The sequence below is a fragment of the Ursus maritimus genome, unplaced genomic scaffold (assembly GCF_017311325.1).
Source record: "Ursus maritimus isolate PB19 unplaced genomic scaffold, ASM1731132v1 scaffold_18, whole genome shotgun sequence".
Taxonomy (NCBI): Eukaryota; Metazoa; Chordata; class Mammalia; order Carnivora; family Ursidae; genus Ursus; species Ursus maritimus.
The window spans coordinates 35924213-35942978 of NW_024424230.1; the positions used below are offsets into that span (position 1 = coordinate 35924213).

Here is an 18766-nt window from a genome sequence, read left to right on the forward strand (position 1 = left end):
ATTCCCAAAGCTCCACTGTTCCCTGTCAATAACACTTTTGGAAAAATGTCTGACAAAAGCTCCACTGTTCCCTGTCAATAACACTTTTGGAAAAATGTCTGACAAAAATGTAGTTACCTGACAGGAAGAGTCCGATCACCTTTCCTTCGGTCCATCTCTCTTTGGGGAACAGGATACCAGCGGAAATTGAGCTTCCAGTTGAAGCCACCGTAGGTCATATCAGAGCCTGCCATGTACTCAAAAGTATCATCGCTGATCACATCAATGATAGGACAGACCACTGTTTTCCTGAAATTATAAAAGCAAATGAAAACATCTTCACTTTCCTTTTTGAGGCATAGCATAACAACTATATTATAACTATATGCCATGTGCTTTTAAAATAAAAATACATTCTATAATGTTAAAAGCAATGGTGGAAAAATTTCCTGCTATATCTTACTAAGTTACCATAATTTTTTTTTTTTTTAAAGATTTTATTTATTTATGTTGACAGAGACAAGCCAGCGAGAGAGGGAACACAAGCAGGGGGTGTGGGAGAGGAAGAAGCAGGCTCCTATCAGAGAGGCCTGATGTGGGGCTCGATCCCAGAACGCGGGGACCACGCCCCGAGCCGAAGGCAGCCGCTTAACGACTGTGCCACCCAGGTGCCCCTACCATAATTATTTGTTAAAAAGATTTATTTATTTGAAAGAGAGAAAGAGGGACGGGGGAGGGGAAGGGAAGCGGGGAGAGAGCGAGAGAGCCTTAAGCAGACTCTGCGCTGAGCGCGATGCCGGGCTCATTCTCATGACCCAAGCTGAACCCAACAGTCGGACGCTTAACGGACTGGGACACCCAGGTGCCCCTAAGTTAGCATAATTACTTATCACACTTGCAATTGTTGATAACCCTCCATCCTTTTCTCATTCATACGTTAACATATTTGCCACATGTAAAAACACTCCAAATATTTCTAGTTTTCAAAAATAATATTTTTAAATGATTACATATTTAATCATCTTAAGGTGATGATTTTTTCTTTCTTTCTTTCTTTCTTTCTTCCTTCCTTCCTACCTACCTACCTACCTACCTACCTATCTATCTAGCAGGGAGAGAGAGCCAGCGAGAGAGGGAACACAAGCAGGGGGAGTGGGAGAAGAAAAAGCAGGCTCCCAGTGGAGCAGGGAGCCCGATGTAGGGCTCGATCCCAGAACCCTGGGATCATGCCCTGAGCCGAAGGCAGATGTTTTAACGACTGAGCCACCCAGGCGCCCCTAAGGTGATAGTTTTCTTAATAAACTCTAGGATATTTGTGTTCCTTACAGTTTTTTGCTATTAAAACTACGAGCACTGGGTGTTATACGCAACTAGTGAGTCGTTAAATACTACATCAGAAGCTAATGATGTACTATATGCTGGCTAATTGAACATAATAATTAAAAAATAAACTAAAATCTTTTTATTCAAAAAATAAAAAATAAAATTCTAAGTGAAAATGTTCATATAACCAGTATTTTGCTTTTAAGATAGGAATGGGTTTACTGAATTAATGGAAAGAAGTTTTTCTGTAATGCTAATCTTTACCTCTTTCCATATACATATGTATAAGTATATATTTCTCCCTGCAACTTCTTTATAATACTATCAACTTTGGATGCTATTTTCTTATATTTTTTTGCCAATATAATAACGTTAAATAGTAAGTAGAAAGGATATTTCCCTGCAGGTTTGTTATTTGTTCATACAAATTGTCTGATTCCCCCAGACATTTAAAATTTATTGTATTGGTATTGTGGTATTTTTTATAAACCTGAAAAAACTTCCACATGACCACAGCTCCTTCCTAGGAAAGATGCACTACTCATAGCCCCTAGCAGCCACATTCTAGAGTATGTAACATCTGCACCACCCCCATCTTTCCTGTCTTATTTAAGAAATCCTTCCCTACTCCAAAATCATAAAGATATTCTCCCCTATGCTGTCTTAAAAAGAATTGTATTTTTGCTTTTCATATTTAAGTCTTTTAGTCCTTATGGAATTGATTTTGGTACGATATACAGTAAAGTGTCCCAACTTCATTTATTTTCCTTAGAGATAACCAATTTTCCAGCACTATTTACTTGATGGTCTTTTCTTCCTCTGCTGTAATTACCAATGCCCTCTCTGTCATAAGTCAAGTTTCCATATAAACATGGGATGGTTTCTAGACATTACTGTTTCACTAGCCAATTTGTGAATTCCTGCATCAATAGGTCACTGCCACAATTAAGATAGCCTCAAAATAAATCTTGGTACCTGGTAGTGCCAGCCCTGTTGTACGTGACTCTTCTTCTTCAGGGGTATCTTAGCTATTTAAAAAAAAATATATGCATTTCCACACAACAGAATCAGCCAGTTCCTCCAAGAACATTCTTTCTGTTGAGGTTGCAACTAGAAATGCACTGAATTTATACATCAATGTGGGGAGAACTGTTATTTTTACTTTTCTATCCCTGAATATTATCCTCCTCTCTACTTAGATTATCTTCTAGTAAATTTCAAAAGTGTTCTATTTTATGCATTTTTAAAATTTTTATTTATTTATTTATTTGAGAGAGAGAGTGCCTGTGAGAACACGCGTGAAGGGCACAGGGAGAGGGACAAGCAGACACCCCAGTGAGTGCAGAGCCCGATGCAGGGCTCGATCCCCAGACCCTGAGATCATGACCTGAGCCGAAGTCAGACAGCCAACCGAGTCACCCAAGTGCCCCTATGCATATTTTGTTAAACATATTCCTAATTATAGCTTTTGATTTCCATTGCTATTATAAATGGGATTTCTTTTTTTCTTTTTACATTACATTTTCTAACTATTCCTTGCTGGTATGGAGAAAGCTTTCTATAGAGATCTTGTATTTGGCAACACTGCCAAATTATTATCTGTACTATTTTGTGTAAGATTTTTTTTTCCATTAAGAACACATCATCTGCAGTTGACAGCACTTTCCTTTCTAATCCTTTTTTTAAAAAAATATTTTTCTTTGACCTTGAGATTTCCTTTCTAATCCTTACACCCTTTATTTCTTGTATTACTGTAAAACTTAAGGCTTCTAATAATACTAACAGTAGTAATTCAGGGCACATCATAAGGATGCTCCATATCTTTTAGAAAATATTTGGGGGGGGGGTGCTGGGTGGCTTAGTCAGTTAAGTATCTGACTCTTGATTTCAGCTAAGGTCATGATCTCCAAGCCCTCTGTCAGGCTCTGTGCATGCAGCCTGCTTAAGATTCTCTCACTCCCTTTCCCATGTACTTTCTCTCTCTCTCTCTCCCAAAAAAACCCCCAAAAAACAAACAAAACAAAAACAAAAAACAACTCTTCTCTATGAATATGATGTTTGCTAGCTAAGGCTTTTTTAAAAGCCATCCTTTCTCAGATTAGTAAATTTCCATTCTGTAATAGTTCACTAAGTACTTTTAATCATAAATGTTCATTTTAATCACAAGTGAACACGTTTTTTTATCTATTGAAGTGATGACAGATTTTTAATGATAGGGTTTTAATCATAGTTTTAGAAATGTTAATGAGGATATATTATGTGAACTGGTTTTATATTATTAAACTAAACCAATTAGTCATATGTTCTTTTACGTATTTTTTACATAAAAATAAAAATATATTGGGGTGCCTGGGTGCCTCAGTCAGTTAAGCATCTAACCGGCTCAGGTCATGACCCCAGGGTCCCGGGATTGAGCCCTGTGTAGGACTCCCTGCTCACTCTGGAGTCTGCTTCTCCCTCTCCCTCTGCTGCTTCCCCAGCTAGTGCTCACGCTTGCTCTCTTGCTCGCTCTCTCTCGTTCACCCTCTCTGTCAAATAAAAATCTCAAATAAATAAAATCTTAAATAAAAAAATAAAATATAATTACTTTTCCTGCCAGTGGACTCAATTTTCTGGTATGAGATTTTTGTGTTAGTGTTCATGACTGGGTTTGGGTAATTTTCCATGTACTTCTTTTCTGGCTTTGATATCAAAGTTATATTAGTCTCATAAAGAGCTGAGTTGCTTCCCTCCTTTTCTATATTGTTTACAAATTCTTAGGGGAGATCTGTTTCCCTATCACCACCCCATACCGAGGCTGAAACAGGCGAGTTTTCTTTGGTGTGGTAGGATTTATTTCTCATTCTCTCACACGGAGATACAAGAGCCTACCTTTACACAGGTGTTTGCTATTCATCTTCCAGCCTCAGAAAGGGCCTAGACCCTGTATCTTATCTTCCCATCCATTTGTCTATCAAGGCAGAGAGGCAGAGAGGCTCTGTGTCCTCTGAAGTTTGGCAGAAATTCTCCAAGTGAGAGCTGGTTTTAGTGTCTGGACCACTCACTTGTCTCACTCTGTTTTGATGTTTGCAAAACTTCAGACTTCAGTGCCAGCTCAGTGATGCCTTTAAAAATGTGTTTTACAATTTATCCAGCATTTAAGCTCTTTCAGCTGGAAATGTTACTCAGGACACCTAATCTACCATACAGCCCAAACTGGAAATTGTGGTTGTCATTTTAGTCAATCCCCCTTTCATTTCTGCCATCTCCTCACACTGCTGCTTTCTCTCCCTGGGTCCAGGCTCCTGCTTACATGTGGTCTTATGCAAGCCAGGATTTCCCAAACCAGTCATGTGTTACAGAAAACAATTTACAGAGATATTCTCTTCCTTCTTTAGGCAATGTTCTCCTTCCTAAAGCTGCTGTGCCTTCTCATTGCCTCAGTGCTGGTTTTTCCTATTTATTCATCTTTGAAAGGGCAAGATGTAGTCCAGTGTTTGGTAACAGAACAGATGCAGTGGCTTTGCCATGCTTTACTCAACTAGTACAAGTTTACCTTGCTAAAATCTAAACCTTAATTTAAGTTGGCACAGACAGCCTCTAGCTCAAACTGCAATGACAAGAAAAAATTCAACTAATGTTAAGTCTAGCAGATGGAAGGTAGCTTCCCTCCGGATACACAAGAATGGTGCCAGGGACCAGCAGCAGGTAATTCTATTGAAAAATGCATGCACTGCTCCCACTGCTCTTCCTGTATCATCAGAGACTATAGTACTTTTCCATATGCAATGAAGCACTTTAAGATGCACTGTGTTATCTCCCCACCCCCTTCTTCTTGCCCTGCAAAAAGCTGAGGGCTAGAGTCCTGGTAAGGAAGGAGACAGGGATGAGATGACTTGCCTGTCCCAGTCTTAGCCTTAGACAGCACGGACAATAAAGGGTTTCATCCCACCTTTCCTGAAGCCACTGTCTTCCGTTCTGCGCCCATTTAGTAAATACAGCAGAAGGTATACATCTGAACAACACGCTTCCTAATCCAGCCTCAACAACAAGACTACAAACATTTCTTCACGGTTGTCTTCCCTTTTAGTTTAGAGTTCTTCATGGGTATTTTAAAGGAAACTTCAGAGGAAATTATTTTTGCATTTATTTATATACTCAGAATTTTTCAGTTTATCATACAATTTAGGACAAACACACCAAAACAAATTTATAGACTTCAGAACATTACCTGTCATGTTTGATCCTGGCTAAGAGAGGCTCCAGCCACCCCACTGTACATTCACAGTGAGCATCTAAGAAGGTGATCACTTGGCCTTTAGATACAGCAGCTCCTTTCAATCTAGCTCTGATCAATCCAGAACGTTGCTCCATTCGAATTACGTGAACTGGTACTTTTAATTTTTTCACGTAACTCTCTAGAGGTCTTTTCAAAAAGTCTGAAAAATTAACAAAACAAAACAAAAAATGACATGAAAAGACTGACCTGGTGCTACCCAGATGTAAAGCAATTCTGATAGGCAATATTCATTCACCACCTATTTACTGAGCGGTTTAAGTGAAGCTCCCTGACTCAGAAACCCATTTCACTACAGGGAGCCTTTTTATTTCCTGAGAGCACGTCCTGAGAGCATATCCCAGAGCTGCCTCTACCTCACTACATGAAGAATCAGGACAGCGCCTTTGGGCTCAGGCTCAAAGACAGACAAGTGACCACAGTTCCCTAAGCAACTCTGTCAGCTCACTTCTTTTTCTAATCACACTTAAGGATCAGGAGTAGAAAAAAAGTAGTTCAAGAGCATTAAATCCAGACCTCAATAGACAGAAGGAAGAGAATATGCAACAGCTGTCAGAATTCAGACAATTGTGGGATTTCTTCAAAATCCAACCTGAAGCCAACTGTCTCATTGACTACCACAGTCTTTGACTATGTAGTTCTTCTATCAGGAGGCAGGGAGTGAGATCAAGCTCAGAAGGGAAATGCTGGGCCAAACAGAGTTCCTTAGCAGACAAGTAGGTCTAAGTAATGGAGGTCTTAGGAGGGAAGCGCAACTGAAGGAAAAAGGGGGAAAAGGAAAGGGAGAGGAAGTGGTTGTGTGAAACCAGCAACTATCCTTGAGTGTTCAGATAAAGGTTATGCCTCTAAGACAAGGAAGTCTTGCCTCCAAAGTTATGTATCTGACTTTAAAAAGCAGGAAAGGCTCAGGTTCCTCAATGCAAAGAGAAAGAATTTTTCAGCTCAGGTTAGTTTGTGGAATTTCTGCTAGAGAAGCTACTGAGGGTCGTATGGTCAAATGTCCTTCCAACTAGTCCCAACAGAACTGGTATGAGGATAATCTCTTTAGGGGAGGAGAAACTTGAGAGAGAAGTGCTGGGACTTCTAGGACTAGAAGGACCCAGAAAGGATGGTGTATGTATTAAGTGGCTCCTTAAATACTTATCATAGGAATCCAAAGGGGTTCCTATGTAACACAGAGAAAAACAAATAGGAGTGACATGGTTCTTGCCTGCTTGAACTGGTGTGACCAGAATGACTCAATAATGAAATACTCAGGATATGAAAATTTGAACGAGAAAGGTCTATGGACCCCCCCATACCAGAATATTGATTGTTCTGCTAATGTATTCTGCTAATGTATTTCCTAGGCTAAAAGCAGGATCGTAAAATATCTGGAGTAGAACTCCTACTGGGTCACCACTGTGATTTTATGAACCAAATCCTAGGATGAGAGAGATATAACTCCATAAATAAAAAGGTGAGGGCAATGCCAATCCCGGAGAAGAACAAGATTTGGCAATAGTAGCTATCCTTTTCTGTCTGTTAGCATAATGCCAGGCTCTTTACCTATTTTATATCATTTAATCCTGACAACAGCAATGCTACGAGACTGTCATTACACATATTTTAGACACAGAAATCCAAGTCTCAGAATCTAAAATGAACCGATCAAAGTGACACAGCTTGTTAAGGCGTGGATCCAAGCTTCAAACCCAGGTCTGCCTGACTTCAAAGCTCATCTTTTCATCCACAACAAGAAATCCTAGAAGGGAACTAGAGAGAATAATTCAGGACCATGGAATCATCTGAGCTGACACAAATTAAAATTACTTTATGTCCAGAGTTTGATGGACTCCCCTGTGATAGGGTGTGAGATATATTCTAGTGCTTCAGACCGGTTGAGGTTGGCTGTGTCATACGCAAGATGTCTCCCAATAAGCTTTCCCAAAAATATCAGACAGCTTAAAGTCTTCTTAAGAATCAAAGCAATCTAATTCCCAAGTCCCACGTCTTTGAAAGTTAAAATACTCTGTCCTGTCTATAAATAAAATGAATAATGCATGATTCTCTGGTCTGGCAGCTCAAAAAAGTTGCCATTCCACAAATTTTCTTGGCATCTTTGTTCCATATCTTTGTGGCCTTCATGCAATAAGGCTAAGAAATAGGTGTCTTCCTAACTGATGATATAGAATTATGCATCCAGGGCTAATTCTACAAAAATGAAGCCACGGGGGTTTAAGTGATTATGGGTAGAAGCTAAAAATAAGGGAGAATCTTGTTTATCAGAATATCTTTATAGCTATTAGCCCATAAATGGATCCCTAGGCATCTCTCCATCAGGGAATGTGAGGCTGCCAGGGAGTGTGTCAGGGAAAATTTCACTGCTTATAGCAACATCTGAGAAATCTTCGCCAGAACTCTAAAGAGCAGTCGAAAGAACAAGTAATTTAGAGTCTAAAAAATCTGACTCCTAATCCCTACTAAATAAGAATCTCTGCTTCCTTTTGTGAAAGACGAGAAAAACAATAGTCATCTCAGATTAGGAACATTATATCAGTTCTAAGTCTTAAGATAACTTTCTGAGATGACAATAACTTCTGACATGAAGTAGGGATTCATCCAAGCTCTGTCTTCATTTTAGACCTTGTAACAGAGAAGTTATGAGATGTGACGTACGTAGCAGTTAAGAGGTCAAGCGCTAGGTTTATGCTAAACCTCATCAGTAAAATAGGGATAATTATAGCACCTACTCCATATGTAATAAATGGAGCTACTGACAACTCAGCAGGTTAACTGTGAAATCGGGTAGCCTGAGGCCATAAGCAAACCAGGCATGCTGATGTGCCCTAATTAGAAGTCTGCACAGACAAGAAGAAAGGCAAGAATTAACTGACTAGTAGATTATTCTTTCATTCACTCGTTAAATTCTGGACTGTTTATGCAGTAAGTGCTGTGGGCACTGAGGAAAGAGGGGTGAGCACACCGCTCTGATGGGAGTGTAGAGTCTAGCAGAGGAGATGGTCATCAAACAAACATAAACAGTTAAAACTCCGATGAGAGCCGTGGAGTGTAGCGTTCCAGAACATGTCCAAAGGGACACGACCTGATCTCGGGAGTTCAAGGAAGGCCTCTCTAAATATATCTTGATTCTGAGTAAACATGTGAGCTGAACTGTGGGATGGGGTGGGCAGGGGATGGTTTGGGATGTGAGGACAGATGCAGGTGGGGAGGCCAGGTCACACAGGCCTCAGAGAATGGTGTTAGTCAGAAGTGCCAAGATCGGAGTGGGTGTTTAAAAGCTCCCCGTGCATGCAGCGTGGGGAACAGAGTGGGAGGGCGAGGGTGTCTGCAGGAGGACCAGGCCACTAGTCTGTTTCAGTAGCCCAGATGAGAAGTGAAGGTGCCTTACCTGTGTCTCATGAGTAAGAAAGGCAAACTTATAAAGAGTTACATAAAAACAGAGCCTGCTCTGGTTCTGGGGCCCTACAGTTCCCACCAAAACAAGAGAGCCAAAAAAAATTACACTAGAGAATTCTCAATCTGGATAGAAGGACTATAGTTATAACCACGACAACACAATACCTAGTGGTTTCCAACCATCAGAAATGGGGAGGTACCCATCGAGGCTTTCCAGGCAGAAACATGAAGGAGAACCAGACTCCTGACCGGGGGCTCTGGAGTAGGACTCCGGGGCCCTGCTTAGTGAACCGAGAGCCCCAAGTAGACCTCTGCCCACGTTTCTCTTATAATTTGTATAGGTAGGGTGATTAAGAAGGGCCCACATAAGGAAGGGAAAATATAACTGGTATATGTGACTGTGTCACGTTAGAGCTGTGGGCACATGTGTCTTTGATTAGGCCACGTTCTACAAAAACGGGCTCTTACAGCCCTCCCATGCACTCAATAGAATATCAGAGAACACAAAGGAGGAAATGGAAAAATAATTCATTTCATCTGAGGAAAGACAGCTCGCCTTGAGGAAAATTTTTTTTAGCAAATAACAACACATAAGTAAAACAAACACTAGTCACTCGCAGACTCAATGTTTGTACATATTACTACTTCAATGAACTTAAGCTAATTTTCTTAAAGAGGGATTAATTAACTCAGAGCAAACAATTATCCCCCCGAGGGTTTACACTTCTGTCAACAATAACTCTTTAAGTGTGCTATTCTTATTTTCTAACAGCTCATTTTGACATTAATTACATTATATACTATTATTTAAATGCTTTGTGTGTTTATAAACTGGTCATCTTTATTCCCATGAGGAGGTAAGCTATATTATTTTTTGTTTGTACTTCTACAGTCTGGCACAGTGGTGAGATTTAAACTGTTATTAATGTGCAAATTACTCCCCATAATTAAAACACGAAGTGATTGTGATTAAATTTACATACTCAGTATAGTCATGGAAGGAGAAGGTAAAATACCTAAATAAACCATCTTAGTAGATGCAGTGAGAGATTAGGCAAGAAAGCTGAAGTAGCAAAAGAGCTTGAAATGATGGTCAGGAAGTCTAAGGCAGGTCAAGGAAGGAAGAGCCATTTTCTGTAGTTCCTTCCAAATTTTTCTCATGGGAGCACAGGAATATTGGGGGAATGAACACAAGACACCAACAGTCCTCAACAGTGCTGTGAAAAAAAAGCCCGCTAAATGTTGGGTATGTCTGAGTTTGATAGGTTTCTCTACAGATGGGATTTAGCAGAGCCTTTTCTACACTACCCCATGGTGTAAAATCTCCATGAAGGATTCAAAATAAGTCATATTAGCTCAAGGTACTTTTAATTAATATAACTTTCCCAAAAGAGTGCTTCATAAGATAGTCTGAGAGATTTTAAGCTTGTTCTGAGATTCCTGGAAGAGTAAGAGTCATGTAGAAATTTATTATCATATTACATACCACTCTCTCCTAAATTCCTTCCTCATCCTTTTATATAACTAGCTATAGATTACTCTTGAACCCAGGAATGGAGAAAATGCGAAAACCTAAGAAGAATCTGGAGAACGAGGGCTTGCCCAGTGAAGGCTCCATTTTCCTGTCAGAGGTACTTCCCACTACACCTGGAACTCAAGCTCTCCATCCTGGCTCTAAGAAGGATCCAATCTCTCTCCACTAGCTCATGGCTGCAGCTGCCCACAAGGAAAACTCTAACAAAATCATGTGGGTTTTTTCACTGTTCTGCATAAATGTTTACATTATATAGCATTATTTCTTTTTAAAAACAAGATTAAGCTGTGACACAAATTAAATGCTAATTAAGGCAATATTTTAAGTTTCACAAGGGCGTAATTTTTTGCATATGTGAATGAGTCCAAATGCCACAAATATTTTTAGGATAAATTAGAAGTTTGTATAAAATTATTAGGTTAAAAATGATATCGACATTTCTTAACCATTAATGATAAAAGCTGTAGCATATTATTGGCATTAAAATTTAAAATTTACCTCTTTCACTGGCATCATCTACTAGAACAATTTCTTCTAGCATGTGTCTTGGTGAGCGATTAATGACACTATGGACAGTTCGCAGAAGTGTGCTCCAAGCCTCATTGTGGAAAACAATCACCACACTTGTTGTAGGAAGATTATCTGGATACACCTTTGTTTTACACCTAGAGACAAAGCAAATGCCTTTATAAAAAGTGACCTTTAAAACAGCATATTCAATGCATCTGGAGTAGAAGGGGTAATAGAACAATAAAGACAGTTTGCTCTAGTGGTGGAACTCTTGGTAACTGTTCATTTATTTAAGTTTTGGTTAATGTGTGTTTAATAAATAGTACCTATTTAAAGTTATAGGTTTAGATTTAAATTATCTTAAAGATGTCAACTGTATTCTTAAAATTAGGCACCTCTTCCTGATCAATGTTTTCTGTTGATTCATTTTAATGGACAATGCTCTAAGACTACACCATCAATCTGAAACTGAACGTGTTTCAAGAATCCGATTAGACAAAAAAAATCAGAACCATTAAAAGTCTATGCAGTTTAAGATCTAAACAAAAAAAAATAACTTCCACAAAAGAAGAGAACTAATATTTACTGAGTATCTATTTTGTATTAGGCACAGAAGCTTCCTAATAATTCCGTGAGGTACCTGGAGCCACATTTCACAGAGGAGAGGCTGAGGACAGATACAATGAGGCAGTGGCAGAGCCTGACTGAGGACTCCACAGTCCATGCTCTGTTGAACAAAGGCTTGATGTTGCTTCCTCCACAGTGAAATACCAACACGCATGTTGTGTAGTAAAAACTACATCTAGAAATGCAACCATCAAAAAGACCAAACACATCCAAAATATATGCACACAAAATCAACGTATTAGTTGTACGTTTCCAGCACTTTGTTAGGCAACATGGTCTCCTCCTGCCGTCTTGTTAGCTGGATGAAACCACCACACAGCCGAGAACAGCAACAGAAGTAAGCAACCAGACATCCAGGGATGCGGTTTAGAACATCGGCACTCCTAAAAAATGTGCATGTAACTCTTTTGTAGGTATCTCCCCAAACTGCAACCGTTGGCTCCAGCCTTCTCTTTCCACCTTTATTTCCAGCTCTCACAAGCTCCTCAAACCTTGTTGTCTCTCCAATCCCATGTGCTTTACCTGCCAGTGGGAGTGGAGATGGGAAAGACGGGGAAAAAAACTAAGAAAAATGCCAACGAACCCCTCTTCTGAAGCGGCGATGACGACCTAGCTACTGGAAGTGCCACCCTAGGGCTGCTGGCTGGCAGCTGGAAGAAAAGGAAAATGGGAGGGAAAGACATGACAAGGGACAGAGGCTGAAAGGAGAAATAGAAGGAGAGTTCACTGCGAGCCCATCAACACCAGTCCCTCCTCTCTCCAAGGAGGAAAGGAGAAACAAATTGCTTCCATTGTCCTTCATTATATTCCTCTTAAGCCCCTACCACCGTCTTGACCATTCTCCAGGCCCCTTCACAGTGTGCTTGCCATCTCCTCCTATTAGTAACCCCACTCTTACTCACTGGGGCATGAAGTGAATACACCTTTGTTTTACAAAGACTCCTTTTCACACCACGGTCCGTGCCCCTCACCCTGGGTTCGCTCCAGGCTCCACTAGGAGGCCACTGCACAGCCTGCTGCCCTGTATACAGCTCCTTTCCTCCAAGTCTAGGCAGCAGAGGTGAGGCCCCGAAGACCAGGTGCTTAGGCTCTGGGAAGGATAAAGCGTCCTTAGCATTCCAAGTAATACTTCTGAGAACAGCTTCCCATCAAAACTGTTATGTTATCAACAGTGGCTAGATTACACATTTATACATCTGTACGCAGTACTGTGCTTCAAATACAACATAGTGAGCAAGCCGACACACTCGTGTTCTCATCCTGAGGGCCTGACTCACAGACGCTGGCACAGGGCTTTGAAATCAGGAACAGGCCTGTGTATGGGTAAAGGGGGTTCAGAAAAAGAGTTTGTAACATTATTTAACTGAAGCGTACTAAGTCATATATGATTTCTTTTCCCCAATTAATCCTACTCATTACTGTAGGAGAACTGGGAAGCAGAACAGCCAGGGTGACTACAAAGCTGCTGGCTTACCAAACAACAAAAGAAAAAGATAGTGTGAGACACAGAGATGATTAGGTAATACGCACAGCGTATAAACAGTATTGATAGCCATGTGCATGGCTAGCAAGCGGACAGGAAGAAGAGAAAATTCTGATGGCAGATTCTGCAGAAGAAAAGTAATAAGCCAGATTTATTTCTTGGAAGATACAGAAAAGAATTCAATTCTGAAATTATGGAAAGGAAGATCATAAAGACTGTAAGAACACTAGGAATAGCGACTAAAACGGAAATTGTTCACAGGAGGAAGAATCACAAAGCAAAGCACATATTAGGATCTGGACAAAAAGGAAAATAATTTCCTAAATCAGTTAAATTTAATCATTCAGAGAACACAGCAAATTCATAAATATTCTCTCAAAATAACACAGGAAATATAGAGAAAGTATGAAAAAGTCAACATAACTGATCTCAGAACAGGTAACCTCCACCCCAACCTGGGAAATACATAAGGCACTCAAGAAGAACCAAAGTTCCTTTCAGCCTTCTAGTTAAGCTACTCCTATGGAGGGACGACCTGTCCCCACGGAGGTGGGAGTGGGGAATCCTTCTGGGGTTGGGGGACACAGAGCTGAGGGTGAGCAGCAAGGCCACAGCTGTGTTACCAAGCAGCTTTCTTCCACCCTGTCCCAACTGAGTCTTTCATCCTGAGGAATGAAAATTAGCCAGTGTAGGGTTGTGCTACTTAAAAAAAAAAAGTTACATGCAGGTTTAACAACAGGGTGTGGATTGGGGAAAGGGAAAAGAAGAGGCTTAACTTTTTACTGAAATTATAATATACATATGAAAAAGCGGACCGACCATAAGCATGCAACTGAAAGAATTTCCACCAAGTGAATGCGTCAAGTAGTCAGCGCCCAGATGAAGAAACAGACTGTGACCTACACCCCAAAGGTTTATTTTGTGCCCCTCCCAAAGTAACCAGTATGCTGGACTGTTAGCATTACAGATGAGTTCTGCCCTTTTTTTGAACTTTATATAAAGAGAATAATATAAAGCAGTTCTCAAACTTTTTGACTTATAACCTCTTTATGTGTTTAAAACCTGGTGATCCCAAAGTGCTTTTATGTAAAGTATAGGTGTTGGTATTTACATTATAAACTAAAACAAATTTTTAAAACAGAAGACTCTACAAACACATATTACGCTATTCAAGAGATGATCCATCACTATCACAGAGTGAGCCCATTATTGATTTATTGCCTGTTAGCTCCAAATACACCCTCCACGGCCTGGTCTGTGATAATGTAACTGGCTCCCATAAGCCCTTCTTCTTTGCAGCTGGCAAGAGCCATACATAAGCTCTGCACGGCACACACACACAGAGGGTGTTGGAGGGACACTGCAGGAAGTGAGAACTTCCCTTCCTGCTTCCAGCACACTTCCTTCCATTTTTCCTCTCCCTCCTACTTTGGTGCTGCCAGTGGTGTGTGGTGGACACCCAGATGCAGTATCCCCACTGAGTTTCAGTAGCACCCACCCTCTCAGGCAGACTCTCAGTAAGTCTCCCAGGTACTCAGCAGCTGGCTTCCCAGTTTTGACTTTCTGCACCCCAGAAGCGTGATTCCTGTTTGCCAGTTCTGGCTCTAATTTCCTGCCCAAAGGCATTTCAAGTATATTTCCTGCTTATTAGGCCTGCCTACCAGCCCTCACTTCTGGAGGGTACTTCGTGCCAGGTCTCGCCAAGGGTAACCAGCAAATATCTCCACCATCCAATGAGCAGCAATCACAACTTCTCCAATGAGGTCTGAACCCTAGCATTAGGGAGCAGGCTCCCTTTCAATGTTTTTCATTCCTTGGTACTCTCAACCCTAGGATATACTTTATAACTGTCTTTATCTCCTTACAGTTAACCCCAATATAGTTAATAATTATATTAAACTTTTTCTGTTCAAAGAACATAAAACCACCACCACTTTCAGGAAACAGAAGAGTTCCACCTCCAAAGAACCCCTTTTGTTATCCTTTTATAGTCTCACCCTCCCCTACACATAACCCCTAGCAACCAGTATCTGTTCTCCACTACAGTTTTGTCCTTTCACAAATATCCTATAAATGGAATTATACAGCATGTAATCTTGGAGACTGGTTTCTTTCACTCAGCATGTCTTTGAGATTCATTGCAGTCTTATGTATCAAAAGTTTATTTTTTATGAAGAGTAAATCAGAAATCCATTCTGCTCTATCAGTGTTTTCATTCACCAGCTGTTTCCAGTTTGGGGCTATTATGAAGAGAGCTGCTACACATATTCAGGGACTGACTTTTATGTGAACATGTTTTCATTTCTTTAGGGTAAATATCCAGGGATGGGCTACTACTGGGTTACATGGTAAGTATAAGTTTGTAAGTGTAATTTTTAAGCTGCCAAACTGTTTTCCAGATACTATATCATTTTGCATTCCCACCAGAAATGTATGAGAGTTCCAAATGCCCTGGATCTTTGTCAGCACTTGATACTATATTTTTTTTGTAGCCATTTAAAGAAGCATAGAGTGGTACCTCGTTATGGTTTTAATTGGCATTTCCTCAATGGCTAATGTCTTTTCATGTGCTCATTTGCCATCCATATAATATCTTGGGTAAGTGTCAAGTCTTTTGACAACATTTTACTGCATTCATCTTTTCTTAATTGGGTTATGTTTGAGAGTTCTTCATATACTTTTCATACAAGTTCATACCTTCGCTGGAGGTATGGTTTGCCAATATTTTCTTCCAGCCTGTAGCTCATCATTTCATTCTCTTAACAGTGTTTCTATCAGAGTGAAAGGTTTAAAATTTGATGAAGTTCAACTTACCAATTTTTTATTTTATGAAATGATGCTTTTGGTGTCATGTCTAAATACTCTCTGCCTAATGCCAGTCGTGAATATTTTCCCTAAAATTATGAACTTTTAGAGGTTAGATTTATGATCCAATTTGAGTTAATTTTCAAAAAACACCCGAGATTAAGGCTGCGATTCATATTTTCGCATATGGATGTCTGATTGTCCTAACACCAATTGTTGAAAAGACGATCTTTCCTCTACTGCATGGCTTTTACACCTTTGTCAAAAACCAAACAGCCATATCCATGTGGGTCTATTTCTGAACTATCTCTTCTGTTCCACCAGTCTATATGTCTGCCTCTTTGCCAACAGCATACTGTCTTGATTACTGTAGCTTTATAGTACATCTTTAATTTAGGTACTGTTATTTCGTCTAACTTTATTCTTCTTTTAAAAAATTATTTTAGCTATTTCCTTTGCCTTTCCAAATAAATATATACTGATATGGGGCTTGAACCCAGAACGCTGGGATCACGCCCTGAGCCGAAGGCAGTTGCTTAACCACTGCGCTACCCAGGCGCCCCCCAAATATATTTTTAAATCTCTTGCTGGGATTTTGAATGGAACTGCATTAAATCTATACACCTACAGGGGGAGAATAGACCTCTTTTATGTTGACATTCCAACATAGCTAGAAAGCGGAGGCTTTGGTTTTCTCAATCTGCTGTGCACTGCTTGTCTGTGTCTGTGCTCTAGGCCAAGCAGCAGGAGGTAGGAAGAGATGCATGGGAGATTCTACCAATACTCTGTGGAGGCCAGAGATCCTCTGGTCAAAAAGATTCCCCTCCCTCAGTTTTAGTTGCTTGCCTGGCATGGCTCCCATAGCTGTGTTGCCTTGGCAATACTGTCTAGGGACTGGGATAGCAGAGAAGGGGAAAAAGGAAGAGACAAAAATGGGGGGGTTTCTATCACTAACCCCTAAGAGATCCCGTTCTCATTCCTAAGAACAGATAAAGAGTGGGTTTCTCTTGGGGGTTCTCCCTCTGCACCCAGTACATACTTCTGAGTTCTGGACTGCCTTCAAGTACTATGTTGAATAGAAGGGGGGAGCAGACATCCTTTCCTTGTTTCTGACCTTAGGCGAAAGCTTTTAGTCTTGTACCATTAAGCATGATATGATACTAAAAGCATAATACAAAATAATACATTTGACGTCATCAAAATTAAAATTTTTTGTGATTCAAAAGTAACCACTAAGGAAAAGACAAGTCACAAACTGGAAGAAAATATTTAGAAATTATATATCTGATAAAGAATCTGTATCTAGAATACATAAATAACTCTTAAAACTCTGCAATAGGAAGACAATCTGATAAAACATGGGCAAAAAAATCCAGAGAAATTTCATTAAAGATATAAGAATGCCAATAAGTACATGAAAATAGCCCAAATATCATTAGTTATAGGTAGTGCAAATTAAGATCACAATGAGATACTACTTCCCATGCTGCAGAATGGCTCTAAGAATAAAGACAGGCACAAAGAAGTGTTGGTGAGGTTGTGGAGAAACTGGAACACTCGTATATTTCACTGGTGGAAATGTTCATAGTGCAGCCACTTTGGAAAAAAGTTTGGCAATTTCTTAGTTAAAATCAAAGTTACCATAAGACACAGCAATTAGGAATCTACAAGACAAATGAAAACATAAAGAATAAACAACAGTGCAAAGCTTGCTTTAAAAAGCTGTTCTCGGGGTGCCTGGGTGGCTTGGTCGTTAAGCGTCTGCCTTCAGCTCAGGTTATGATCCCACGGTCCTGGGATCGAGCCCCGCATCGGGCTGCCTGTTTGGCGGGAAGCCTGCTTCTCCCACTGCCCCTGCTTGTGTTCCCTCTCTCGCTGTCTCTGTCAAATAAATAAATAAAATCTTTAAAAAATAAAATAAAAATAAATAAAAAGCTGTCCTCTCCCCTCTCTACCATTTTCTCCCTTGGATGCATCTCCCATGTGGATGCAATTCTTTGACCTCTTTCTCTTGCTATTTACACCTCCATAATTCTAAATACTATATCTGAATTTTTATTTGCTGATTTTTTTCTAGTTCTAGATATTACATATTAACTTACTGTAGAGTATAAGGATTTACTTCCCTCCTATCCCCATCCTAACACATACACTTGTTACTCCCTCAGTCTCCCAATGTAGTTATATTAGAAATTTGGTTGGATGTTATTTAATGTTTATATAAGGACTATGTAAAATGCTATTTATAGATGATTCGTATACTGTGAATACTTTTCCTTTTCTGCACATTACCTTCCACTTTACCCTAGGTTGTTTTGCCCCTTTTCTTCAAACCCAGACTCTCTACAAATCCTTTAAATAGTCTCTTAAGATGTTCTGAAGCACCAGCTATAATATGAATGAAATCTTCTTAAAGCTCTCCCTCCTGAAGTTTTCTGGGTGGTTTGCCTCTATGCCCGCACCACTCTGGTCCAGGGCTCTCCCTCTGCCATCCCCATGGGGATTCTATTAGCTGTCTTGCACACTGAATCTCCTGTTTCATATCCCATGCCTTTCTCTTTCCCTCGTTTACTCCTTTGTTTGGCAGAGAGCACAGACTGAGAAAGGATGAGGGGAGATAGGCAGGTTTTTAAAACTGTACCATCCCTACCACAGTGGACTGATGTTTTTAGTGGGAGTGAGTTATACACTGAAGTGGAGCTGGAGTTGTTTGAAAAATTAAAAGATGGCCTACACAACAAGCACTCTTGTTATAAGGGAGTGAAAGAATTACTGAATTAACTAATGCATGAAAATCACTATGTGGTCTGAGTTAGTTTGAGTGCCTGCC

The 18766-nt window shown here is 40.1% G+C and overlaps 1 protein-coding gene across 2 annotated transcripts in view; it reads right to left on the reverse strand.

Moving 5' to 3' along the window:
* GALNT1 (polypeptide N-acetylgalactosaminyltransferase 1) overlaps nucleotides 1–18766 on the reverse strand; it is an 83868-nt gene that overhangs the window by 19282 nt on the left and 45820 nt on the right. For both annotated transcript variants that reach the window (XM_008691243.2, XM_008691250.2), the window contains exons 5-7: nucleotides 11010–11176; nucleotides 5513–5720; nucleotides 118–288 (exon numbers count right to left, since the gene is read on the reverse strand). In XM_008691243.2, the coding sequence (XP_008689465.1) occupies nucleotides 118–288; nucleotides 5513–5720; nucleotides 11010–11176 (546 nt within the window). The remainder of the gene's footprint in view (nucleotides 1–117; nucleotides 289–5512; nucleotides 5721–11009; nucleotides 11177–18766) is intronic.